General features: G+C 48.3%; 1 protein-coding gene across 7 annotated transcripts; it reads left to right on the forward strand.

Moving 5' to 3' along the window:
- The first annotated feature begins 679 nt into the window (after window positions 1-679).
- Window positions 680-26,621, forward strand: ST6GALNAC1 (ST6 N-acetylgalactosaminide alpha-2,6-sialyltransferase 1). 7 transcript variants are annotated; one of them, XM_086857525.1, is made up of 13 exons: window positions 680-795; window positions 5,166-5,261; window positions 8,226-8,360; window positions 8,959-9,075; window positions 10,841-10,876; window positions 13,875-14,499; window positions 16,097-16,265; window positions 16,459-16,630; window positions 16,996-17,134; window positions 17,474-17,577; window positions 18,123-18,212; window positions 19,568-19,667; window positions 20,070-21,244. In XM_086857525.1, the coding sequence occupies exons 6-13, from the start codon at window positions 14,068-14,070 to the stop codon at window positions 20,238-20,240; spliced, it is 1,377 nt and encodes a 458-aa protein (XP_086713651.1). In that variant the 5' UTR covers window positions 680-795; window positions 5,166-5,261; window positions 8,226-8,360; window positions 8,959-9,075; window positions 10,841-10,876; window positions 13,875-14,067; the 3' UTR covers window positions 20,241-21,244. The 7 variants fall into 7 exon arrangements, 6 of the variants coding, with proteins under 6 accessions (XP_086713651.1, XP_086713652.1, XP_023794308.1 ...); XM_086857526.1 differs by lacking the exons at window positions 680-795; window positions 5,166-5,261; window positions 10,841-10,876 and having other exon boundaries at window positions 8,266-8,360; XR_015278066.1 differs by lacking the exons at window positions 680-795; window positions 5,166-5,261; window positions 8,226-8,360; window positions 8,959-9,075 and adding an exon at window positions 24,212-26,621 and having other exon boundaries at window positions 10,461-10,876; window positions 20,070-20,314.
- The last annotated feature ends 314 nt before the right edge of the window (window positions 26,622-26,935 follow it).

The raw sequence follows: 26,935 nt of genomic DNA on the forward strand, positions 1-26,935 counted from the left end.
GATGAGTCCTTACAGTGCAGTTTTTCCTCCTCTGCCTGGTGCAGAGATTGCAGCCCTGCAGGAAGGAACACTGGAGAGAGATGGTGCTGCCTGGCAGTGCAACGTGGGGTTCTTTCTGGAGGTCTTTATTACTGCCCTCCTGCTCACATTTGCTTACCCAAGGGTAACTTGAACGCAGCCCTGCAGTGCTCCCAGTTGGAATAAAGCTCATATCCTGCAAGTGTAGGGAAAGATAATGTGGTGGGAGAGGCAGAGCCAGCAGTGTTTATCCTCTGGATGGTGCTGTTGTGTTGTACAAACAGCAGAGAGGGCCCGCAGAGCTCCGACTGAACATTTCAGGTGCTGTTTGTTCCGGGGAGGGTTAAGGATGTGCTCAGTTCTTTTCTATTCGCAAATCTCTCGCAAATCCCATATGTTGTGATCCACCTGTTCTCCCGCATTCCTGAGACTGGCTAAACTTAGCTAATGACTACTGATGAGAAATATCACATTTTCTGAGCAATTCCTCCTGCTCAGGACCAGGAGGTTTTTTTAGCATCTTATTTAAAACTTCCCTCAATCCCCCAGCCACCAAGAGTTAAGTTCCATTTCACGTGTGGGATGAGTATTTGTTGGCTCGAGGGAGTGCACTGAGCTGCCTGGACTCACAGGGCAAAAAAATGCCCTTGTTTTCAGTCTTGATTAAACTTCACTGTGGGGGAAGAGAAGGCACATACCTTTGAGGAAGCTGACGTTCCAGAGGCCAAGACTCTGAATGTTGTTTGTCTTCATCACTTCAGATAAGATCTGAAATAGGTATTTCCTACTGTAATGTGCGTGACCTTTTCCTAATGGTCTTGGAACTTTATTGTTTCGTTTTATAACTCTGTCATAAAGATATAACTGCAATCCTTAAGGAGGAGAGGACGTTGTGGATCATTGCCTCTGTCATTTGTCTTCCTTGTCAACATTGTTATAACCCTTTTATCAGAGAGAAAACTAGCAGCCCGTGTGGTGTAAAATATTGTTTTGCAACTGCCTGTGACTCAGTTCTACTCCTGATAATTGATGGAGGTAGAAATTAACTCAAAATGCTTTTTTTATGGAAATGGGAGGGTGGTAAAGGAGTAGTAGAAGTGTTTAGTTTGTATTAAGTAAGAAAGGTCTCACTGGCTCAGTAACTCTCCTGAAAGATGGTGCCTTGACTTCGTAGTGCTTTCCAGCATCAGAGAACTGGCTGTCAACTTCCTTCTTTGCAGATACCCCAAACTGTGGGAGCAGAGCAGAGCATTGCAGAGAAAGCTGCAGTCTGCTGGCAGTAGCTGTTTCTGACAACCACTTGCAAGTCCATGGGGTACAGGTAGAACCCCCTGTGTGGCAGCTCAGAGCTGCATCTGCTGTCCCTGGGCAGGCTTGCGTCAGTGCTGGGTCCCTGCAGCAGCTGTGGGGAGCTGAGCAAGCACTGGTGGCCGGGATGTGTGCAGAGATGTGTAACCAGAGTCGGGGAAAGCAGAGGTCAGCAGAGGGAGTGTCTGACTCTGAGATGCCACGGCTTCATACGTGAAGTCCTGACTTCAGATGAATAACAGCATCAGATTCATGCTTTAAATGCTCATCCTACTGTAACCTGTTTGAACACAGTAGTGGTTCCCCACTGATCTTTTTAATCCCTCCTGTCACCCTGAATTCCCTTTAGCTGCCACTCTGTTTATGTGGAGCATGTCTGTTCATGTCAGCAAGGACCACTGAAAAATCCAGCTGTTTAATTTTGGAGGAGAAACAGCCCAGCAGCTAAAGGAGATGACTGTGACCTCTGGTGGGAAGAGGCACTTAGTGAAGATGGGACTGGAGGGATAAACCAGACTGCCTGGGGAAACAGACTTGCAAGGAGGTGGAACGACTGACTGCTCAGGCTTGTCCCAGCATCTGACTCTTTACTAAAAGTTAGAGCTAAAATGGAAGTGTTATTGTTTCTGGATATTTCCAAGATGTGGTCAAAATGGCTTGGGAGACTCACACCTGCCGATTTCTGAACTTTCTGTTTGGTTTGGCTTTTTGTCAGAAGCTCTCCTCTCTGTGTGCTTACCTACTTCAGTTTTGAAGAGTTTGATCAGATATTGTCCATGCCTCTTCCCTGTTCTTTTCTTTGTTTGTTTTTCCACTGTGATGTGAAGCCTGTGGATAACACAGGCTGTTATCTGCATGGCATCAGTAGAAACACCAGCAGAAACCAAATGGAGAAAATAGAAACCCCAGCTTTCCTCTGTACAGACCACACTAAAATTTTCACACCCACACACTTAAATCAACTTTGTAGTGGTGAAGTTTGACTTTTGGCATGAGCAAAAAAACTTCTATTTCAGGCAGCACGACATGAACATTTTAGTTTGGGTATGCCAATTCTTTCTTCTCTGTGGGCTGTGTTTTTGTCCAGCAGTAAAGGATTCCTGTGCCTCATCTGCTGTCCTTGTGGCAGGAAACAGCTGTGTGACTTTAGTGAAGGAGTGACACTGTGTCTGAACCCAGTGGCCTTGAGATAGGAGCAGAGGCATTCTGAAAACTTGTTTTTAGGGGAAAGGTTATCTTCTACCTGTTTTCAAGCTGCCCATGAACAGCCAAGAGTGTTGGGCCTCATTTTGTGTGTAGACCATGACAGTTTCAATAGCCCTACACAGTGGCACTGTTAGATTTGCAGTGCTGTGAGTGGGTTGATGGGATGGTTCCTAAATTTCCTGAGGAAATTGCACTGTCCTACACATCTCCTTTGCTTTTTAAAAACTTCTGGCAGCACAGCTGAGGTGGGAAATGGCTCCTCAGGGAAGTGGTCACAGCCTGAAAGCTGCCAGAGCTGAAGCTGTGTTTGGACAGTGATTTCAGGCACAGGGTGGGATTTCTGGAACTGTCTTGTGCAGGGCCAGTAGTTGCACTTGATGATCCTTGTGGATTGTATTGGGTTTGCATGGCCAGGTTTTGGTAGCAGGGTAGCTACAAGGGTGGCTTCTGTGAGAAGCTGCCAGAAATTTCTTCCATGTCCAGTAGAGCCAGCACCAGCTGGCTCCAGGGTGGACCTGCCACTGTCCAGTGCCAACCAATCAATAACACCTCTGTGATAACATAGTTAAGAAGGAATAAAAAGTTATTGCACAGAGGTAATTGCACTCAGAGAGGAGAGGGATCAGAATATGTGAGAGAAACAAGCCTGCAGACAGCAAGGTCAGTGGAGAAGGAGGGAGAGGATGTGCTCCAGGAACTGAGGTTCCCCTGCAGCCTGTGCAGAGCATGGTGAAGCAGCTGTGAAGGTTCACGTGGGTGCAGAGATCCACTACAGCTCCTGCAGGAGCCCACGCTGGAGCAGGGGGATGCCTGAAAGAAGGCAGTGGACTCCGGGGAAGCCTGAGCTGGAGCAGGGTCCTGGCAGGGACCTGTGACGTGTGAGATCCCATGCTGGAGCATGTGACCTTGTGGGGGATCCACACTAGAGCAGCCCATTTGTAAAATGTTTGAGTGCCCAGGCAGAGGTGTAGGACTTGCATCCAGTACATGTATTCTTTATGTAGGTATCCAGCAGCAGTGCTGTCTTGGATGGCCCCTCCATTCCCAGGCTGCTTCATAACACAAGTCTGTCTTTGCCAGCCAGCCAGCTCCTCCTGTGACCTTTTGTGGCAAATGGTTTCTTCCTAAAGGCTGGATTATCCTTGTTTGTACATGGATATATTGCACCTAGGAGTGGTTTCCATCGTGCGTGGCACTTTGGTGATATTTGTACTGACAAGCCCGTGATGGTGGGGCTGATGTCCCTGCTCACCTTTCTGCAACAAGAAATGAGTGCAGAGAGCCTCAAAGTGGTGTGAGCTTTATCCTGCTCTCTGCACTCATAGCAGCTGACTCAGCTGAGGAAAAGTGATTGTTGCAATGTCTTTGGGGGCACAGACACACAGACCCTTGGGGCTGGCACCTGGGAGCCCAGGACTCAGCCACCGTGTTGTTGTGAGGTAGGAGTGAATGTGGTGATGGTAATGGCAGGGTTCTGTCCCAGCAACCTTGGGGTCATCAGCAGGTGTCGTTATCCAAGGCCCCCCTGTACAAAACTTCTTTCTTTACTTTAAACAAACCTTCCAGAGCACAGGAGATCTTTTTCTTCCTTTGTGAGCACAAAATAGGACAAAATTATATGTACCTACTTTTGGAGAAGTTGGCTAGGGTACTGAATGTGTACACTCACCATGGTTATTTCCAGTCATGTTTAGGTGCATGTAGGAAGGGATGGTGTAAGGGTGATCTGCTCATCTCTTCCCCAGGTATGACTTCCACTTGCCAGTTGCAGTGTTGGAACAAAATTTGATCACCTAGGCTCTGCTCCGAGTCAAGCCAGGTAAATAAAAGTGTCTGCAGGCATGAATATGTCTCAGTTTGGCCTGCAGTTTGGCTGTGTTGGTGGCCACCAAGTCCTTTTTAATGAAGAATGCACTGATACATGGAACTGCTTCTGGTTTGCTTGAAGTTGTAAGGCCAGACCTTGTCAAATGTTGGTACTAATAGAAGCACGAAACTGGCTTGGATGCAGTATTGTACAGGGAACAGTAAACAACTAAAGGAAGTGCTAGGAAAACTGACCTTCAATTCAGCTGCAATCCCTAGACAAGAAATTATTTCACAGGATAACACAAAACTCAAACACTAACCACATGGCATGACAGGAACTTTTTATTCCTGGTTAGATTAGATAGCAAACCACGTGAAATTACACAAGTAAGATGCCATCTATTTATCTTCAAAGAGGAGGAGGCAAATGTGCATTTTGTAGATGAAGCTAATTCTCAAATCAAATTGTATATGAACTTCCATGCATCAAACAGTGCAGTTATTTTAATGTATTTGTAGAGTACTTGACATATCAACATATTTTTAATAGATTGGTCTCCTGAACAATGGTGAAATATTTTGGCAGTGGCAAAATAAATAACCCATCTTTGACTTGTGGGCTGCTGGAGCTTGGGGACTTCAGCCATCAGGGCTCCGAGGATGTTGTGGTGGAGCCATGAAAGATAAAAGCTGACAGATAAAGCTGAAAGCAAAAAGATACCTATGTCATTTTGGGCAAAAGCAGAGCTGTTGGCACCATCCTGGTTAAGTTCTTGATGTGATTAACTGCTTTTACTGCTCTGTCTCCTTTCTGTTTATTTCAGAGATCTGTCTGGGAAAGTGTGGTGCTTTAGGATGGCTCCTCATCCTCCTGGCAGCCAGGACTGCCTTTCAACATCAACTGAAGGACCCACAGTAAGGTAATTTACAAGTACTTCAGGGTAAATGACACAAAGTTTGTCAACCCAAGGGCTTGTTATTTCTCGGTGATTCTCAGAGCGCTTTACCATATGGTTTCACAGATAACACACAGAGTTAAACAACCAACATAATAACTTTTCATAGTTCTCATTTTAATACAGAACAATTTGTCTTCTTGCTCTTGCGTGTTTTATGCATTTAAGATGTTACTTTAGTTAACTGAACATGTGTTTACTTATGGTTACAATATCAAGGGGTAAATATGAGCTTAGATACTGAGCAAGCTGCCATGTGGGGTGGAGCAAAGGGGATAAAATGAGTGTGATGCAGTGGTGGAGTTTGCTTAGGGAGAGAGAGGGGAAGCTCAAACACTGAAAGATAGACAGGACCCAGCTGACATCTGCTTGGAATCCTGGGTCTGGTTAACAGAAATGAACACAAGGGCTGGACAGCACCCACATTTGTGGTGTGTAAACAACACTGTTTCTGTTTGTAGGCCTGATCATTCTCAGATGATAACTTCAAATGGGGACCCAAGGCTTGAGGTGCAAACTGCAGAGCTGGGAAAATGCACACTCAGTGTATGTCCTGCCTGACTTCTCTGTGGCACATGGTTTGGAAGTAGAGCTCATGGAGGAGATGATGAATGTCATTGCACATAATTAGTAGAAACAGGCTGGCTCATCCTCTTGGCTCTGGCTGAGACTGCAATAGAGGTGTCCTTCCTGAAATCTTTGAGACAAACCCAGACTGAACAGATACTAAAGAGCTCCCAGGGAATCAGGAGAGAATGTGGCCCTTCCTGAGCACCAGGATCTCACATTTCCACTACAACAGCACAGTGCTGCTCTCCTGCCCAGCAATTTCTTTGCCTGAGGATTTCCAAGTATGAGATTGATAGATGGTGTGTATCTGCTATGGCAAAGGTTTCCCTTTTCTGCATAGCTGAGAGAAGGCTCTGTCAAGTTAACAGGAGAAGGATGGAGATAAGTTACACCAGGTATGTATCTAAATAAAGCAGAACTGTTACAGAGAAGGCAATACACAAAAGGGAGAGAAGGGAAGAGAGGCATCTGATTTTCAGCAGCTCCTCACAAGACCCTGTGGCTGTCCCAGTCTTGCAGCTAAAAATGTGTCTGCACTTCTGTGATGTACCTATCAGTCAGGAACAGAGAGGAAAGCACTATGTGGCCACATTTTCCCAAGTGTAAGACAGGAACAGGATGATTTATACCACTCAAGAAGCAGGCTTACGTCTTGCATTCCCTGCAGCACTTTTCACCCCAAAGGATGCCAAATAGCACATTTGTCCTGCCAGAGATGTCAAGAGCAATGGTTTCTGATGTTAAGGTAGTGGGAAGAGTCTGAGAAAGACCTTTACCAAGAAATATTTCACTTCTGGCTCTAAAATTAATGGATCCCCACAGAGATGTGATCCTGTAATTCATATCTGTGCAGGGCCTGAGTTTTGCTGCCAGATATGACGTGTGGAGATAATATGCCTGCTTTTTTTTTTTTCTTTTTGCCAGGGATGTGGAGAGGAATTTGGGCTTTGTGATTCTTGTGTTTCTTTCTCTGGAGCAGTGGAGTTCTTGAATGCTCTTATTCCTGGCAGCTGTCAGGGACAGGAGGTGGATAAGCTGCTTTTCTGATGGGAGGCCAACTAGCCATGAGTTTAATAAATTACCTCTTCACCTGTCTGCAGTTCTGCCCTGCTCCTTGGAGGACCAGCTCTCTGAGAGATTCCCAGTCAAGGAACAGATTTTTTTCTTCCTTTCCAGCAACAGATTTTAAAAGAGGGGGAAAAACTCCACAACACCCGTCTTAGCCCTGAAGTGGTGTCAGTTTGTCTCTCTGTCTGTCAGCTCTGGGGTGATGTGCTAGGCTTCCTGCTGGGATGGCACAGACAAAAAGCTGCTGAGGGAGGCATTCGGATAAAGGATCCCTGGTTCTTTCCAGCCTATGTAACTCCAGATGATGTTTCCAGCCATTGTTGCTGGGAGTGTATTTTCCTGTGGTTTTTTAAAATTCTCACAAATGAAGAGGCTCATCAGTCTTCTCAGCATTGTGTGTCTGAGGAAGGAATGCTGGGAGCAGAGAATTTCAGTGAGATGGGGTTAATGTGAAGAGCTCGAGGAGCAGAAAGACTGAGTGATGGCAGACTTGGTCTGCTCCACTCTGTTCAGGGAGGTTAATTATCAGCAAGAGCTGTGGCCACAGGGAACTACTCAAAAGCTGAGTCCTCACTACGCTTACAGAAAGAACTAAAACAAGTTCCAGCAACCAGAGCCTGTAATAGGGCCAGATTCAGTGCACTTACCCCCCATCTCCCAGTGATTGCTCCAGGCAAGGACACTCCCTGGTGTGTGGGCACTGGCTGGAGGAACCTGCCCAAGTGGGAGAGGGGGAAATATTCTATGTTGGACCCATGGAATCTGCTGTTCCCACACAGATCCAAGGCAGTTTCTTTATGGGGCATCAAATGGCTGGGGCTGGACACCAAGCACACAAATCAGCACTAATGAAAACCTGAAAGGGTTTGCAATCTCTGCAGCTCTGCTCTGTGGACACTGAGCAGTCACTTGCTCTTTCCACCATCAAAACCACTGTGTCTTTCCCTCCTGGAGCATTTCAGCCCATGGAGAACACAAACCAGTTGACTAATTAAGCTGTTCCCTCACTCCTGGCACAGTTTACTGGGGCTTTACTCTGTCACAGAACTCTGGGTATTCTTAAAAGTGTCACTGTATAAGATGTGGGGGCTTTACTACAACAAATACTGTTGTCTCTGAGTGCTTGTTTAGTTTTTGAGAGAAGGTTTGGTGCAGAAGGGAAGGAACTAGCTGGAAAATGGACAGTGAGTGTGGAAGCAAGCTTGGGAGTTTCTGGGCTATCAGTTTCATTTGGTGAAAGCAAGACAAACAGCTGAGCAGAGTTTGCTCTCTTAATTTCTTCCCCTCCAGATTCCCAGCCTGAAAGCATTTGCTTCTGAAGATGACTGCTGAACAAGGAGGGAAAAACAAGAACCTAAGATTGCCAAGCCAAGCCTTTGCTAGCCCCAAGGCATGACCACTGAGCAGCTGCATGCTGCAGACAATGTAATTCTTTTTCTCCCCCACTTATATCAGTTCTTATATCATCAAATAATACTGTGAACATATTCAAACACCCCCAACTTTTTAATCAGTTTTATTCCACTGGCTTCTAGTCAAACACTGGTTTGGTAGGTTGTAGACATCACTTAAAGACAAGTTTATCCTGCAGCAAGGATGGATCAATCTGTAGAAGAGTTCTGTTCTTTGAGCACATCTTGTGATGTTCTGTTCTGTAGACCAGAGACACGGGAGAGTGGAAAGCACACAGGGCACAGGCAAGTAAACAAGATTTGATACACAGCCCCATGAAGAACGTGTACACAGGTAAGTTTATGGCACAGTTCAAATGCCAGCTCAGTTGGCACATCCACAATTTAAGATCTAATGACAATCAAGTTTGTTTGTGAATTAAAAAAAAAAACAGAACAAAACCAACAACTAGGTGAATCTGCCTTTCATATGTCCAGGATGTAATTAAGGATGTAGTGAAGTGGACATGGAATTAAATGGACTATTGGAGATCAAAAAGACAAAAAAACATCTTCACTTGATGATCCCAGGTGCAGTTTGCTTAAATAAAAAAGTCATCTTATTTTTACAGTACTGAAGAATAGAAGAACTTCTGCAATGGGCATTGATACTGAGACTGAGCACACCAGCAGTGCTGGGCTTGAAATCTCTACACCACAAAAGAAGCAGCATCTCCTGGGATTGGCAGGTGGGATTGCAAGTAGCACTGCAGAGAAACATGCATTTGGAAAAGGATGCTGTGGCCCTTGAGAGGCCATGCCCTGTGCATTGTGCAGTCTTCACTTTGTACCTTCCTGACCTTGGGCTGGGAGGCCTGTGTATCCCAAAAATTTTCTTACAGAGCTGTTTAAGAGACCAGCTCTGCTCTTGGCCTCAGTTTTCACCAGGTCATCCCTGGAGAGTTCCATACATCCCCATTTCCCAATCTGACCTCATGTTTGAGTGAAGCAGCCTGGTGCCTCAGTTCTGACAGGCTGATCTCAGCAGTGGGGGTGGATAGTGAGGAAATGATGCTCCTAGGAAGTGAAAGTCTGTACTCTGATGGGGGGGTTAGGTTTTCTTTTCTTGCACCAAGAAAGTAAAAAGTCCTGTTTTGCATATAGCAAGCCTGCTTTTGGCTAATGCACTTGCCAGAGATTTGGATATTCCCCCAAGTACAATCCCTGCTGAACAGAGAGTGCTACAGACAAGTTCTCCACAATCACCAGTGCAGATCCTTAAAAGCAACAAAATCCGTATTTTTCTGCTTGTAGGAATTTTTCTATCCCTTGTGGCTTTTGGTTTCACCGTAATGTTACATGGAGGAGATTAAAGGAAAATGTTTCCTAGCTCCAGAATTTCCCTTTGGGACCCCTATTAACAAAAAAAGTCTTGTAGTTGTGAAACCTGTTGACTGGCTTTGCTGTGATATAAAACAGGCACCTCCAGTTCTCTGGGTATTCAGTAACAGTGTGAGTGCTTCTGAGATTTGAGATACTGTCAGCAAAAGCTTTTTTTATATCTGAGCTTAATTTTTTTATAAGAGCTGTGCCAAAGCAGCCTATGCATAAGAAGTAATATGTCCATCTCTCCTTGAACTTTCAGGGTTAATGTTTAACAACTTAAAAAGTTAAAATAGCCCTTTGCTGTAAAACTACATCCCTGGTAGAAATAAACATTTCTCTGGCTGTGGTGTTCATTTTTGCAAATCCTAAACTCTGCTGGTGAGGTGATGTACTCTGGACTGCCAAAGATTGATTTCACACTGGCTGGGGATTTTCCTAACACAAACTCCTCTTTTCTGTGGTGTATTTGCACCAAGTCTTACTTTGATTTGTTTCAAACCAACCACAAAATAAAGTGGATGTGTATCTAGCTTCAGCAAAGGGGGCAGGGTTTGCTTCTGGATCAGAGCTGCAAGAAATTACTGTGTGAAGAATATCTGGGTATGGTTATGTCTAAAACCTTGGCAGGTGCTGGTATGAAAGCTTCTTGGGTTTGTAACTATGGCCACTTCCGTAGTTCACATGCATTCCCAGTGATGTTTCTTCCAGGAAGAGATAAGGGGTTTCCATTTTAGGGCGGGCCAACATCATTAAGATACAGGAAACTTCCATTGTTTGCAGCAAAAACTGTTCCTTTCCCCGCTCTTTGTTGAATAAACTTCTGGTGATAGACAGGAACAGTACAAAACTGATGCCTTGCCTGAGAAATTGGATCTGTGTGCAGAGTGTCTGGGAATGCTGGGAGACAGGGTGTGCATAGGGAAATCCAGAGGGAAGACCAGCCCAGTCCTTCCACACACCTTGGTGAGGCAGTGCCTGGCGAGCGCCTTTGGGCAGCGGCAGCAGCGCCTCTGCCACTCTCAGGTATCGCACCATGCGCTGTTCCAGGATAAGACTCCCGAAAATTGCCAAAGCCCTGATTTGCCTCGTTGTTGTAACACAGTTCTGCCTCTTCATTGTCAATTCCAGCTCCTTGTTTGATTTGGTGAAGACAAAGATTTTCAGGTAAGGGACCTGTACCTTCATGGCATGCTCTGTCTGGTGTGGATGGTTGTGCTCGTTTTCTCTCTCTGTCTTTTTTACCCTGCAACTTGCACTTCTGATCTGAGTTTAGTAACGACTTTACTTTAGCAGAGCATTGTGTTGGAAGATCTCCAAGTCAAAAGTCAAAAACCTGCTTCTCTTGGCTCACTATTTTCCAGGGCTTCCTTTTGTAAAGCAGCTTTTGCTTCACTAATCCTACCTGTTTTCATACTTGGGCACTAGATAGCATTTGCTTTTCCAGTTGGCTCCTGAAAGAACCTTATTCAGCCCTAATCCAGATTGCATTGCTGGACAGTGAATTTGGTGGGATGGCTTTGAATTTATGGCAAGTTCAGCAGCTGATTCCTAACACAAAACATGCTGCATACTGGGACATCAGTGTCATGCAGACATGATATCTTGATATCTATTTTCTATAAATGGTCAAGTAAATCCTACAGGAATGTGTGTGGAGGGAATTGCGGTGAAATGTCTCCAGCATCACTGTTAGGGAGCACTGCTCCTTGCATGAGGCCTTGCAGACACGTGAGCCTTTCCCAGTACAGATATGGCTCATGGATGCTGTGCATAGGAAGCACCACTCTCAGCCTCCCCACCACCCTCACCTGGTCCCAGCTCTCCCAGTGAGCTCATCTGGTTTGGCTTGGTTGTGTTGGTTCTCAGCTGAATGTCTGGGCTGGTGCTGTGGGGGCAGGCAGGAGGAGTGAGGCTGGGAACATCTGCAGCTCTTCTGGAGGTGATTTGAGTTCAGCTCAGCTCTAGGAGCTTGACACCACGCTTTGAGGACAGCTGTCAATTTGGAGAGGATGGAATCTGCACAAGGGAGGTGGGAAGGAAAGGACAGAAGGAGGAGGTGTAGAGAAGGGATCCCATAGCCCATCAGTGGCAGAGCTGGAGCAGTGGCTCTCCATGTTCAGCTGCTTGAAGCCATTTCCTTCTACTGTAGTTTCAGAGGATGGAAATACCTGTATTTATACAACTTAAGTAAAACACAGCAAGTTATGAGCTGTGTGTGGTTGTCTGTGTGGCAGTTCTATTTCTGTATCTTGTATGTCACGTAGAATACACAAAGCAGCATTTTCATGGCTTTATCCTCTATTTGTCCTTGAGCTTTGTAAAATGGGAGGAAAATGACAGTAAATGTCATTGAGCTTCTGCAGTTGTTTGCCAGCTGGACTCTAGAGCCTGAAATTCACAGAGCTGCTTTGACCATTTGTCTGGATTTAAAATGCTGGTCAGGAGAGCAGGGTCCTGTGTAAGCAGGAGTGCCTGGCCACGTGGGTCTGACTGCAGAGAGCAAGGTTTGGGATGTGAAGAGTTCTCAGTTTTACATTCTGGTCTCTGGCACAGCATCTGAAGTTAAAGTGTAATAGACTGAGGTAGAATCTGCCCTGCAAACCAGCACATAGGGAAATAGGGAGCACCTATAGGGAGCACATACAGGGAAAGCCTGGAGTGAAGGATGATTTCTTATACTGAAACTCCTATTTAATTTGTTCTCTGCACTTTAATTTCAACGTTTTAAATATCATATTAAAAATACAACAGAATCTCACCAAGGGATTTAAGACCTGCCTGAGCTACCTTACCAAATTTCTCTTTAGACTGTCCATGTAAAATCTTTCCTCCATTTGGACAGTAAGCAGTAACAGTAAGTTTATACATGAAGCACCATGACAGAAAGCACATGCTGTACACTTGGTTGAAACTGGCTAATGATTATGAGAGAGGCAGAGCTGATAGGCCATTTGCTACAACCGCTCTTTTTCAGCCTTGCAAAGGTTCATGTATTTATCTCATACAAAATGATTTTTAAAAGTGTCCTTAGTTGATAATTTCCTGAACACTTTCAGAGTGGTATGACAGCCATCAAATTTCAGCAGCAACTGAGCTGCTATCTGCAGCCTGTTATCTGTAGAAGTGCTTTTTTTCCCATTTATCACTTCGGAAGCAATCCACAGCATTCCGAAACGAGTGCGTCATGCAACGGCTGAACATGAGTGTGGAATCAGGCTGCCACAACCATGCTGGTTTATCCTGAAAAGCTTTGCTGTACATAAAAGCTCAGCTGCAGATATTGTTCACCTTCCTTTTTCCTGTTCTACCCTCCAGCCTTGTGCAGTGAAGAGGGAATGTTTAGGACAAAACCCCACCACTTCTGCCTTGATTTTTTTTTTTCTGGGTTTCAGCTCGGTCTTGTTGCAAGTGGCTCTTCTGCTGTCAGCAGATGTGGCCTCCTGTGATAACCTTGTACCTGCCTGTGCCTCTGAATCAGACAACAGGGGAGCTGCAATATTAGAGGCAAATGCTAAAAATGTAGAGATTTTACATTTTAATAGCTTCACAGTGTCTGCCTTCAGATACATATGCCTGGTGAGTGCTCTATGATGCCCTTGCATTACCTGACCAACGTGGAGTAGGAGAGAAAGAAGTGCCCTGTGGCCCCAAAAGATCAAGAGGTGATATAGGGTAAAGAAATGAGTTTCACTTCTTCTTAGACTTCCCTTCCTGAATTCTGGAAGGTCTTCATGCTCTGTTGCTGAAGCACAGGGCTCTGCTGGCAGAGGAGAGAGGCAGATGGCTGCCTCCATGGTGTGTGCCATGCCCAGAGCCCAGGATCTCCAAACCAACCCCGCAGTGCTCTGGGGACACTGCCAGGGGGCCTGCCCAGTGCGTGGCAAAGCTGGGCTGTGCTGGTTGGCTGCTACTGCCAGTGTGAATGTTTCATGTGCCAAGTGCTGAGGAGAGAATGTGTGCCTCTGGGATTTGCCTAGTGGGGAGATAAGCAATATTCAGGCTAGAATGGTGTAGAAAGTTGAATAACATTTTGGCAAAGTTTAAAATGAAATTGCTCTAAAGCACAGAGAGAGGCTCAGAGTCAAGAGCATTATAAATGGGCTGAAGGGTGTCCAGTGTTAAGCTTGTGTGATGTATCTGCTTTTCCTTTGATTTCATTCAGGAAACTGAACATTTTCCAACATGCCCCAGAGACACAACAAGTGGACACCCAAAAGCAACAGGGTTTAAACTGTTCTGATAATGGGAACTCCAGGAGCATTTTAAAGGTGACTTTGGGAGGACACATCACAAGACTCAAAGATGTGGTGGAGAAGACACCAAGATGGAAAGGAAAGGAGGAGCAGGAGAAAACAATGAAACCAGTTATGAGCATTAAGGAAGCCAAGGAGAACATGGCTGTGAAACCACCACCCCTGTTGGAGGGAATCAAGAAGACAACAGTGAAAACAACCCCTATGGTGCCGGGAAACAAGGGGAAAATAACAGTGAGGCCAGCTCCACAGGTGGAAGAAGCCAAGGAAAAGACAACAGTGAAACCACTTCCCAGGGAGAAGGGAGACATGGAGAAGGCAACAGTGAAACCATACTCTGGGATGAAGGCAGCACATGAGAACAACACATCCAAAGACCAAGCAAAACCCAAAGCATCAATGAAACCTGTAAGACCTGTTCCTCAGGCTACTGCAGTGACACAGAAGAGGAAACTGAGTGCTGCTAACTTCCAATCTGAGCCACAGTGGGATTTTGAGGACAAGTACCTGCTGGATAACTCATCCCCACCCTCGGTAGGTGGGATGGTGCAGATGGTCACCAAGAATGGTGCTTCCCCATTGACCTCTTTGTCTGCTGGCCCCTGGGCATGTGTGCCCTTTGCAGCTGAGGATGATTTCAGAGCTGGTAGGTCACTCACTGGTATATGCAGGTGCTGGTGGGACCCAGACGGGAAGATCTCTATATACAACATCTGCATTCACATGAAGATGCAGGTTAATTAAATTTGAGCAACTCGTAACTACTAATGTCCAGGAACAGGGCCTTTAGGAAAGGAGTAAACTACAGCAGAGTTCTCAGCAAGCAGATGGGACAGGTTGTGGTGTCTCATACTGTCTCTGTCCCCCATCCTATGCTGGTAAATCTTTGTAAAGCTTACCCAGAGCAGTTTTCCCTGGCAACCCTGTTTCTGGAAGGCTTGGAACAGGTGGGTCGCCTTCTCGCATGTTCTGTCTCCCTCCCAAACCTGATCTGTAATTCTGCAGAGAGAGGGAGTCTGTAGAAACTCCCCCCTCCTTAATTCCCTACATGATGAGAGTTTTCCCTTGTTCCTCTGGTGCTGATCCAGTCTAGCTCAGGAGGCACAAGAGGTACCAAGACAGTACCTGCTTGAACAGAAGGGAATGTCCCTGTTTCTGGACATGAAATATGCTGTGACTGAAATGATTGTCACCATGAAACCCTTGACAGTGTTGTCCTCAGTGTGCTCCTGTGGTGACAGGCAGAATGAGGGCTGTCTCCTCAGGCTGTTACAGGGTTGTCATCCTCATCCACTGCAGAGAGCCCAGCCCAGCCATGGAGCACTCAGCAAGGCTTTGGCAGCCATAGCTGGGGAATTGAGCTGGGCATGAGGGTCCATTTGGTCTCTGTTTTGTCTTTCAGTAGGTGTTTGGGGAAGGTCTCTAAGAAAGTAGAGCTCAAACTGACTCAGCAGAACATTCAGTGTAGTGGAACTATTTGCTTTCCATCTGCACACACAGCCTCACTCTTGCCAGCTGCAGAGAGACCCCACCTTTTAGGATAAGCTGGATTGGATTCCCTTCTCAGATGCACATTTCACTGATTTATTTAGGATATTGAACAAGTTGTTGCACATTTTTTCTTTCACTTAAAGGGAATGGCAGTGGTGATCTGATTTCACTTGTTCATCAATGTTTCCTTGGGTGCACTATCAGGACCTTGTGAGGTTACCAACAGGGATTGCTCATTATAGCATGTATATATTATTGTAGCATATTCTTAGTGCTTACAGCTTTTTTTTTATGCATCTATGTTAGACCTTTTACAAATGTTAATTTGCATCAGCTAATGAGGCCCTAAGCCAGTAAAACATTTAAGCATGACAGGCCTGTTGCTCTGAAGAAGAAAGTCTCAGAGACTTGGAGTCATCCTGGCTCCCTTGTAGGTGACTTTTCACCAGCCGTTTATGGATGTAGCACTAAAATTGTGCTTCATGTTCCTGGTGATGGGGATTATGAGGGGAATGGATGAGGTACCACTGGAGTTTCTGTGTTTCTCTTTGGCCCTGCCACTGACAGGCACACAAGGACTGGCACTAAGGTTTATCTCCTCTGCTCATCAGTTGTTCCTGTTTCCTTTTTGTTTTTTAAGACCTGCTCTGAATCAGTGAGGGCCAGGGCTGCCAAGTCTGACTGGCTTCGGGATCTTTTCCTGCCCAACATCACACTCTTCATAGACAAGAGGTACTTCAGTGACAGTGAATGGAACCGCCTGGAGCATTTTATACCCCCCTATGGCTTCATGGACCTGAATTATTCACGTGAGTCCCTCAGGGCTTGCAAGGATGGGACTTTCAGACTCCTAACAGGAACCTTATGCTGAGTAACTGGAGGTTTGCAGCATCTCCCCATCAAAGGCATCAGTCTAGGAGGATCTCATGGTGGAAACTCTGGTGGTTTCACTGTGTCCATCCCAAAGGCTCTTGATAACTCTCCACTGTGTTTGCTTCACAGTCGTAAAGGAGGTCATATCCCTGCTGCCCCCAAAGCCCCAGCAGCAGCTGCTCCTGGCCAGCCGTGACAGCAGTGTGCCCACGTGCATCAGCTGTGCTGTCGTGGGGAATGGAGGAATACTGAATAACTCTGGGATGGGCCAGGAGATTGACTCCCATGACTATGTCTTCAGGTAAGGCAGCCTCCCTTCTCAGCAGATGCACAGCTAGCTTATTGTGGCTAGCCCCTAAATGTGACCGGATCACTTCATCTCTTCTAGTGTTCCACTCATTTCCAAGTGCCAAAATGATGGATTCCAGGAGATAAAAAGTTCAAAAATAATTGGAAAGTTACTAAATATCCAAAGCCTGTGGTCACAAATGAGCCATAAAGAGCCATCTCCACAGCAGGGGCTCTCCTGCAGATCAGGGTGCCAATCAGAATGGGCCTAGTCTTCCCTTCCTCCAGGCTAACACTGTCTTTTCCTATTAGGAATGTAAATGTAAGGGGTTTCAGTGGTCACCTAACTCTGCTCCTCTGTTTGATTTCCTTGGCCAGGGTGAGCGGGGCTGTAATCAAGGGTTATGAAAAAGATGTGGGAACAAAAACCTCCTTTTATGGATTCACAGCCTACTCCCTGGTTTCCTCTCTTCAGATTTTGGGACACAGAGGGTTTAGCAACATCCCACGAGATAATGTAAGTGAGGTCTCTGCTTTGTGCATGCACAACTTTGACAGGATGCTGTTTGTCTGTGTGCTTCAGTTCTGCTCTTGCCACAAAGAGCAAAGGGGCTGAGGCAGCCCTTTTAGCATTACCCTCAGTGAGGGGACCTGCACTGCCTTGGCTCGGAGTGAGTGTTTGCAGTGGCAAGTTGTGTCAGTGCTACCCCAGCCTTTAGAAGGAGCTGCACATCAGATACTGTCTCCACTCTGCTACTGAGCTGCAGACTGAAGATGTGTGTCCAAGAAACTCAGGGAGACAAGATGTTGCATTTTTTTTGAAGTGCTGTTCACTAATGCTCACTTGTTTTCTTAGCATGTCAGATACATTCACTTCCTGGAGGCAGCAAGGGATTATGAGTGGCTAGACGCTCTTCTGTTCAACAAGGACATCAGGAAAGGATTCTTGAACCTCAGCGGGTAAAATAAACTATAGCCCCCTCCACCCCTCCAGTGACAAGCTCTCTGTTGTGCTCTTTTCCTCTCCCAGTGCTCAACCCAACAGAAGAGCAGACCAGGGTAAAGCCTCCCTCCTCTGGCAGACTTGCAGGCAGAAATCTCTCATTTCCTCCACAGCTCTGAGCACTGCTGTAATCAATACACCTCCTTCCCAGAGGTAGCTGATTTCAATGACGTGTGGCCAGAGCTTGTGGCTTTTGGGGATGAACACATGCTGCTGACTGGTCTGGTGTGGCCTGCTCATTGGATCACAAATTTTTGCCTATACAAACACATGCTTTTGATATTCCTGTCTCCTTTTGTTGCCTCTCCTCCCTGATCTCTTCCTCTGCAATGCACACAGGCTATGGAGGCTTTGTCGTAATGTTGGAAATGTTACAGAATATCTTCATGGTGTTTGTGGTTCTTCTCTTACCACCAAGTGCATCAAATGCCTCAGGGCTGATCCTTTCCAGCTGTGATGAGGTGTAGGAGCTTGTACTGAGTCTCCCCATTCCTGTCCTTAGGCAGAAGCCCCGGCAGAAATTCGATAAAGATTTCACAATGGACAAATACCTGGTGGTTCATCCTGATTTCCTCAGATACATGAAAAACAGGTGAGCTGCAGGTTGAGTGCTCTGACAGGCTTGTTTTTCCTGGCTAGCACCATCTGTCTCTGTCTCTGGCCTCTCCTCCCAGCATCCTCCCCTGTAACCACAGTTCTGCCACACCAGCAGCTTGGAGATAAGTGTCAGCAGTGTGAGCTCAGCTGAAACTCTCTGTGGTGCTGCAGTGGGATGCTGGTGGTGGGTAAACAACCAGAATCTGTGAGCTTCAGAAGCAACAGCCATCAGACAGTTTGGTTTTCTGCATCCGAAAGAGATACAGGGCCAATTGGAACTTTAGGTGTAGGAAGAATGTTGCTGATGTGCCAGAATGGAATGGAATAGGAATAGGAATAGGAATAGGAATAGGAATAGGAATAGATAGGATAATATAGAGTAGAATAGAATAGAATAGAATAGAATAGAATAGAATAGAATAGAATAGAATAGAATAGAATAGAATAGAATAGAATAGTTGATCTCTAGTACAGGACCAGATTTTCATTCCCCCTTGCTCAGCACGTTGGAGGAAGGCTCTGTAACAGACCTGCTCTCCAGAGATTCTTTCAGGAGGTTGGTTGTGCCCTCAAGCACAATCACAGGCTCTTCTTCAGCATCCCCTTTGCCTGGCCTGGCTGCTGCTCTTCTGTGCCTCTCTAACCCTTTCCACAAGCCTGCTGGCCACTGTCAACATGAGATCTGCTCATCATGGGCCACACATGACTGAGAGATGGAGGAACAGGAGCTCCTGTTGTGTCCTGCTTAGGCTGCCTTTACCCTTCAGTCTCCTTGAGAGCTGCTGCCTTCCCTGGAGCCAGATGGCCGGCACTCCCTGCCCGCTCTGCTGTCCCCACTCTGACTTGGGTCCTTTCCAAGGCCAAGAGGACTCCATGCTATTTTTTCCCAGTGTTTACTCCTACTTTCCTAACAACTCCTGGCATAACACGGTGCAGGTCCTGGCAGGTTTTGTGATGCTCCTCTGCAGCTTCCCTATGTCTCATTTCACTCCTAAATGTGGGTGGGGAACAGGATATACCAGGGTGCTTCAAAGCCACCTCGGCACTGCAAAGCAGAGGACAGATTTAAGAGTAGAGGGCTTTAACCTACGAAATCCTCTAATCCATTCCCTCTTTACTGCCACTGCCTCAAGACCTAGCATTTCCACAAAGCTGGGGCAGAGCTGGCCTTACGTTGCAGTGCAGGTGGTGAAGAGCTCTGGGCACTTGTGGCTTCTCTGAAATGCTTCATATGGCCCCAAGCTGCTGCAAGTAGGGAAGGTCCCACATGGGCCACAGGGGGACAAGGTGTGCCCTGTTTGAAACACCACAGCCAGCAGCTCCTCAGTGCTTTCATCTCTCCTTCTGCAGGTTTTTAAAGTCTAAAAATTTGGAAAAGCACTACTGGAAGCTGTACAGACCCACAACGGGGGCCTTCCTGCTGCTGACTGCCCTCCATCTCTGTGACCGGGTAAGGGTATGGTGTTTCTTGCATCCAGAACTGTCTGGAAGTGGGAACAGGGGACAGAGAGCAGAAGTGGCTGCTGTCTGCCTCAAGAGTATATGGGCTCATGTCAGCTGTAGATGAGCCCACTGAAGATGAGAAACAGCCCCAAAATAGCTCCCATAGAGGTGGTGAAGCCTCCTGTGACCTAGAGCAGATGACCTCCCAGGGAGGCAGTGAGGGGACAGCAGGATCTCTGGAGCCAGTGCTCACAGTCTGGTTCTTCTGGACCCCCACACAGGGTCACCAGAGATGCCCCAGCTGGATCTCTGTCTTGTGCTCACTCCCTGTTTGGGAGCTGTGTCCTGAATTTCAGCTGCTCCCTCCATCCCTGCTACCCCTGCCCAGTGAGCCCTGCATCTTTCCCAGGTCAGTGCCTATGGTTACATCACGGAGGGGCACGAGAAGTACTCGGATCACTACTATGACAAGGACCAGAAACGTCTGATTTTCTACATTAACCATGACTTCAACTTGGAGAAGCAGGTGTGGAAAAGACTCCATGATGAGAATATCATGAAACTTTACCAGAGAACCTGACTGTGGCAAGGGCCATTGCCTGGGAAATCTCAACAACACCTCACTGGGAACAGAAGAGGACCACCAGAGCCAAGGTTAGCTCTGGACTGCCAGGCACATTTCATTCCCACAAAGGCATTTCCTCCTTCAGCACCTCTGTTATTTCACAACATTTCAACAAATGTGTGAATGCTGCAGATCCAAAGACCAGCAAGGTCATGCAGTGTGTTAACAAAGTCCCATCTAGGTGAGCTGCAGGACTCTTGCTGGTTGTTGTAGGAACGGGTATTAGGAGAGCAGAATCCAGGATGGATATGGTCCCATGTCCTTTATGTAATCCAGGTTTTCTCTCTTTGCAAGGCGATGCTCCTCAGGCTGGGGCCACTTCTCTTCTGGGTGCATCCTCTCCATTAGCAATGTGCATTTTGGAGCTGGGTATTGTCTAAAATTCCCTGAGGAGCTGGAATGGATGGAGGTGGAAACACAGATCCTGTTTCAGGTTGATTTAATTTCTGGGGTGGGGGCGCTGCACTCATTCTGCTCCCTGCAGATAAAAAGGATGGACTGGAAACTTCCAGGTGACTAATTCGAGAGAGAATGAGTTTCACCTCTGCTCCCCAGTGTGGCCTTGCTATGACACTTCCAGAGGAACACTGCCATCAACTCAAGGGCAGGTAGCTGCTCTCCATGGTGTAGCAGACCTCCTGTACCTGGTGTCTTTGCCCCAGGGCTCCCCTGGCTGCACAAAATGTGAATTCATGGCATGGACCTGATGTGCCAAGTCCTTGCATAGCTGGACTTTGTCATGCTTGGCTCCCAGCTGTGCCCAGAGCACTGTGTTTTGTCCTGTTGCCAGAAGAGGTGGGAGCTCTCCAAGTCCAGGGATGGATGCTGTCTGTCCTTGCTGCTGGCTGAAGTGCCTGTCCCCCATGATGCTGAGATGGGCCCAGCTGCAGCCAGGAGTGTGTTGGCCTCCTGTAAGTGGTTTGTGGCATAAATAAATGGCACTAGCTTGGCCAAGCTGATCTTTCGTGCAGCCCTGTGGGTTGTGGTTATTTAGTGTCACCAGAACTGATGCTTTAAAGGCTGAGATACAGCAGATGGCAAAGTCAGGAAAGGGCAGGACTGAGGGATAATGAGATTACTTCCACCTGGAGAAGCTCTGCAGCTCATGTGGACATACCTGAGCATCCCCCAGCTGTTCACCTTGTAGGACAGGGATCAGCACCTGCCAAACACCTCCCTGAGGAAGTGCGTGAACACCTGGCAAGTTTGCTCTTGTCCCAGCAACTGCTCTCCAAGTATATCAGATGCTCAAGGCAAATGCTTGAAGGGCTGGATGTTTCCCCCATGACACTATGCAGGCAAAAATCCAGCTCCAGTGTCCCAGCAGGTCCAGTGCATCTCCCTGGGGTTAACCAGCTACACACTCACTGGACCTGCTTTGGTTGTGAGTGTTTTTCCATTTCTGCAGCATTTTTGTTGGGGGCAGCAGCGTCTCCAGGGACTCTCTGGGCTCCAAGGAAGGCATTTCAGCCGGGACTGTCAGCGGGGTTTGTTAGGCTTGATTTCCTTTGTCCCTTTTCCCTTGTGCTGCAGAGAGGCCAGGCAGTTTCTCATGTCTCACTGAGCTTGTTTGTGAAGGACAACCTCCCACATTGAGAATCTAAATGCAGAATTCAGCTTCTCTGGAGAGGGTGTAGCCTGTGCCTGGCTGCTCTGCCCATATGAGCCCGCAGTGTCTGTGGGAGCAGGGAGTTGTCCAAAATGCACAGAGCCTCTGTTGGGAATGGTGCAGCCCTGTGGGAACACCAGGCCTGTAGGGAGCCACAGGAGCAGACCAGAAATCCTTCCTGAACAGCAAACAGGGAAGCCTGAGTGAGGTTGGTCACTGAGGAGAAACTCCTGCACCCAGGAGCGTTGGACCTGCTGGATGTCTCAGCCCCTCATGGTGGCCCTGGTGGTGTCCCCTGTCCCCAAGCCCTGCAGGCTCTTCCTTATGGGCTGTGGGTGGGCAATGAGGCGTTGTCCCTTGTTTTGTTCCTTGCCTGTCCCTCAGGTCGTACCACATTGCTGTGGGTTGCTTAGTGACAGCTCCACCGGGTATTTTTCCTGCCTGAATAGGGCTTTTCTCTTCCCGAGAAGTTGGAAGAAGTTTCTCTTAGACCTTTCCCCTCCCCCTCCTCCTCTTTTGTTCCTCTGTCCTTTGGGAAGCAGGAAGGGGCTGAGTCCCACTGAGCAGGGATTCCCCAGTGGGTGAGGGGGTTTGGGGATGGGCTGGCACCCCCCAGCTCACCATTTCCCCCAGTGCCGAGGCTTCCCAGAGTCAAGGGAAGGAAACTTCCCAGGAGACTTTCCCCAGAGCCTGTTCCCTCAAGGCTTATCTCTCAACACAGCTGACTAAGTTTGATGTTATCAGGGATACTCTTGGCTGGAGAAGGGCCTTTGCTGTGCTCTGGAGTTTCCCAGAAAGCTCAAAGCCACATCCTTCCTAATCCCAGGAAAGTGACTCTGACCTGATGGTCCCCCTCAGCTCCTCACTTTGCTCCTGTCCCCCTGCACCAAGGCATCCTGTCCCTCCGTGGGCTGGCAGAGGTGGGGCACACACTGGGACATCCCCTGGAGCACAAGTCCAGCTGTGCCTCACCAGAGCCACCTGATCTTGTGGCATCGGGTCTGGAGCTGCCACAGGGAGCTGAGTAGGAGGTTGGAGGTGTCATTTCCCAGCCAACTTCCAGCCTGGCACAAACTAACGGAGAGTTCAAGCCTTCAGAGAACAGCTACAGCTGGAGCATCCTTGGCAAGAGCGAGGATTCAGGACTGGGCAAGCTCTCAGCAGAGTGAGTGTCCCAGGGTGAAAGCAGCACTGCCTGGGCTGTACTGTACTAGCCCCAGCCTGCTTAGTGCTGCTGGGCAGAGCCAGTGTCATAGTGCAGGACCACCCCAAAATCCAGGTCTCTGTGATTGTCCCTGTGCCAGCAGGTGGCAGCTCCTGTTCAGGCATCTTTGTGCCGGGTCTGGCACATCCTGATCTGCCGCTGTATCCTGGTGCTGGGCACAGCCCTGCAGCTGCCTGCGATGTACGGCCCGGGGGCTCCCTGGGGTACACGGACACACGGAGCAGAGGTTTGGTACCTTGCAGTCACAAGGTGTGTGCAAAGGTGTGGCCTCTGCTCCTGCAGCATGGCATGGAGCTGAAGGCAGCACAGAGGGACTGATGGTGGGATCAGGTCTGACATCCTGACAGATGCTCACATACAGCAACTCCTCCTGCACGGACACAACACCCAATGCCAGCCACCAGTGGATTTCTCACTGCCAGCTAGGAGCTCTGGGGGCTGCAGGATTTAAACAGAGACATTTGATTTGGGGGACAAATACACCACTGTGCCTCAGCATGTCCAGAAGTTGCTGATTTTTCAGCCCTGCTTTTTTCCAAAGCTCTTGGAGAGTACCATGAACTGTTATTACAGCTGTGCCAGACTCCTCTTGGGGTTCCTCAAGAGTTAACAGCCTTTAAATATTCCCCACCAGACTGCAGAAACCAAAACCACTTGTCACCCAGAAGCTCTCATGGTGTCATCTTCCTGGCAGGGCTTCAAATTTTTTTGCTTCACTTCCCTTTTTTGGTGTGACTGCTCACATGTGTAGCAGAAGCAGAGACCACCCTGTGCTGCTGTGTGTTCACACAGCTCCTTCACACAGACATGGGGGACAGCGATGCATCCTGGGGACGAGTAAAGGTGCAGAGCCCATCTCGTCCCTGCTCCTGGTCAGTGCAGCCCTGCTGGCTGGGTCCTGTCTGGGTTTGGCCTTGTCAGGAGCGGGGATAAGGTGGGCTCTGCACCATGTCCTGGGGTCAGAGTTACCTTCTAAAGGTGGCAGCCAGCCCCAAACCCAAACAGGTGCTGGAGGGAGCCACTGTGTGTGTCACACAGACTTGTGACATGGTGGCACATCCATATTGTCAGTCCTGTCTCTTTCCTTCCCAGGGAAGAAACTGAGGCACAGAGCAGCCAGAGCTGGATAACAGCACCCAGCTTTCCCAGCATGGAGTTGGAAGTTCCCTCTGGATGTGTTACTCCAGAGCTTCTGTGGCTGACTGGATGCTGTGGGAGTGTGGCAGAGCTATGTGCCAGCTCCAGGTCAGCACAAAAGGCTCTGTGTTGGGGACAGCAGGTGCTGTTAATGTTCAGTTGCTGAGAGGTTTGGGGCAGGCCTTGGGGGCAGAGGGTGGGAGGTTCCCCCTCCTCGCCTCTGCTCTGTGGACCTTCTCCCTTTCTTGGGGATGTGGTAGCTGGTAAATCCAGTTGGACCAGAAAAACTATTGATAATAGGGGAGGGAGAACAAGATAAAGGAGCAGCCCATGGCTTTGTTGTGCAAAAAGCAGCAGCTGACCTGCCAGGAGCCCTCACCTCCAGCTGCTGGAGCAGGGCCCTGCAGGTAAACAGCTCCAGGGGTTGCAGCAGGGCTCCTCTGCCAGGCTGAGCAACAGGACCTTGGGTGCTGCAGAGCTTTCCCAGCTTGGCCTGGCCATCCCTTGGGGTGGTATATTCTGGAAAGACACTTTCTGAGTCCTGGGGACATCCCAAGGCTCCCTCCATCCCTCCCATGGCAGCCATGCAGTGTCCGATGGGACCACACGGGTGTGTGGACAAAGGGCTGGGTCACCCACCCACACTCAAACATGGTGTCCCCTCTCCCCAGCTCTGGGGGCAGAGCCTGGCCTGACCCCAGGGACATGTGGCTTTGAGCAGGCCTCAGGGACTGGTTGCCTGCCAAGAACAGGTCAGGATTAGCCCACATCTGCTCTGCCTGGTCCAGAGCTGGCAAGAAGGGGGAATGCAGTGGTTTGCATTGTCACCACAATTTCTCTGAGGTGTTTCCCAGCTCTGCATCCCTCCAGGCATTGCTCAGAGCCTCCCAGGTTGCCTCATGCCAGTGGAGAGAGGATGGCCTTTGAACCGTGTGTTTGGCTTATCTGGGCCCTGGTCAGCGGTCCAGGGCTGACCAAGGGCTCTGCCATGCACAGGCACCAGCGATAAGAGCTGGGCTTGGCCAGCAGGGCCATGGGGAGAGAGCCAGCAGCCTAAGCCACAGCCTGCCACTGTTCCTGAGGTCCCGACCTGCCACCTCAGCCTATGGTTGTCCCAGCAACCTTCCTGATTTGGGGAAGAGCAGGAGGGGACTGTGTGTCCCCCTGGTGTGTTTCCCTGATGGGCCATATCCTGCCATCACTGGCACAAAGATCAAAAAATGAATTTGTTTGGAAAAGGCCTCTGAGATCATTGATTCCAACCTTTGACTACACAACCCCTTGTCAACTAAACCATGGCAACTGAGTGCCACATCCAGGCCTTTCTTAAACACCTTCAGGGACGGTGACTCTACTGTCTCCCTGGGCAGCCCATTCCAATGCCTGACAGCCCCTTCTGTGAAGAAATTCCTTCTAATGTCCAACCTAGACCTCCCCTGGCACAGGACTATGTCCTCTCATCCTGTCACTGGGGAGAAGAGACTGATTCCCAGCTGGCTACACCCTCCTGTCAGGGAGCTGTAGAGATAAGTCATCTTCTCCAGGCCAAACGATTCCAGCTCCCTCAGCTTCTCCTCACAGGATTTGTGTTCCATACCCTTCACCAACTTTGTTGCCCTTCTCTGAGCAATTTCACTGCATCCCTGAGCCCCTTTCCCCACCTGCAGTGTAGGAGTGTGGGCAGGGCAGGAGGGCAGAGCACAGCCCTGAGCATCTCTGGTCCCACAGCTAAGCTCAGCCACCGCCCTGCTGTCACCCCCATCTCCAGGCTTCCTCCGTGTGGTCACTTCCCCTGACTTTGCTCGCAGTAACACCTACAAATCCAACACAAAGCCAAGCAGAGGGTGCCAGGGAGCACCCTCACTGGGCACTCAGCCTGACCCTGTTTCCCCCAGGCAGGGAGCCTGGTGAGAGGAGCAGTGGCTGAGCTGCTCCCGCTGCAGGGGCTGTGTGTCAGCCTCCCGGGACATCTGCTGATGAATTTTTCATGGCTGTGGTTCTGCAGGCAGCCATATGGCCCCGTGTTCTCGGGAGGTGACACAGCCACCCGCTCCCGCGGCCAGGCTCCGCGTTTCAGGGACCTGCTCTATGAGCAGATTTTTGGCACTTTCCTAAATGTACCTCTGACCCGTGCTGAATGAATTTGGATATATAAATCCTCCAGGAGATTTTTGGAGATCTCGTTCTCCCACCTGCACAGTTCATCATGGCAAAGACCAGGACATTTTCTTCCACCAACCTGTGGCTGGCAGCCAGCTGGTGCAAAATATGTTTATTCTCCTCTTGTGCTCTCTAGCCATGGGGAGGGATTGGGTTCTGTTTCCAAGAAGTAATCACTGGAATAAAAAGCCCAGGCTAAAAATGATACTTGCTGCTTTCCACTGTAATTTCTTTTATGTTCTTTTCCTAATCTTTGTTTGGCAACTACCATCCTAAAAGGTTTTTCACACTTATTTAACTTCTAAATTAAGCATCACTTAATTTTGGGGCATAGTCCAAAATGCATTGTAGCACAAAACAAGCAGAGCAGATGAAGAACTGTGCATCTCATTTTCACCCCGCTGAAAATAAAACCAACAGTAGAAAACCATATATCATGGAAACAGAGATGTGAAGAAACCAGCTCCTCCAGCCCTTGAAGCTGCCACTCCACCAGCATTTGCATGATTGGGCCATAAA

This window comes from Cyanistes caeruleus, chromosome 19 (assembly GCF_971803275.1).
Source record: "Cyanistes caeruleus chromosome 19, bCyaCae1.hap1.1, whole genome shotgun sequence".
Taxonomy (NCBI): Eukaryota; Metazoa; Chordata; class Aves; order Passeriformes; family Paridae; genus Cyanistes; species Cyanistes caeruleus.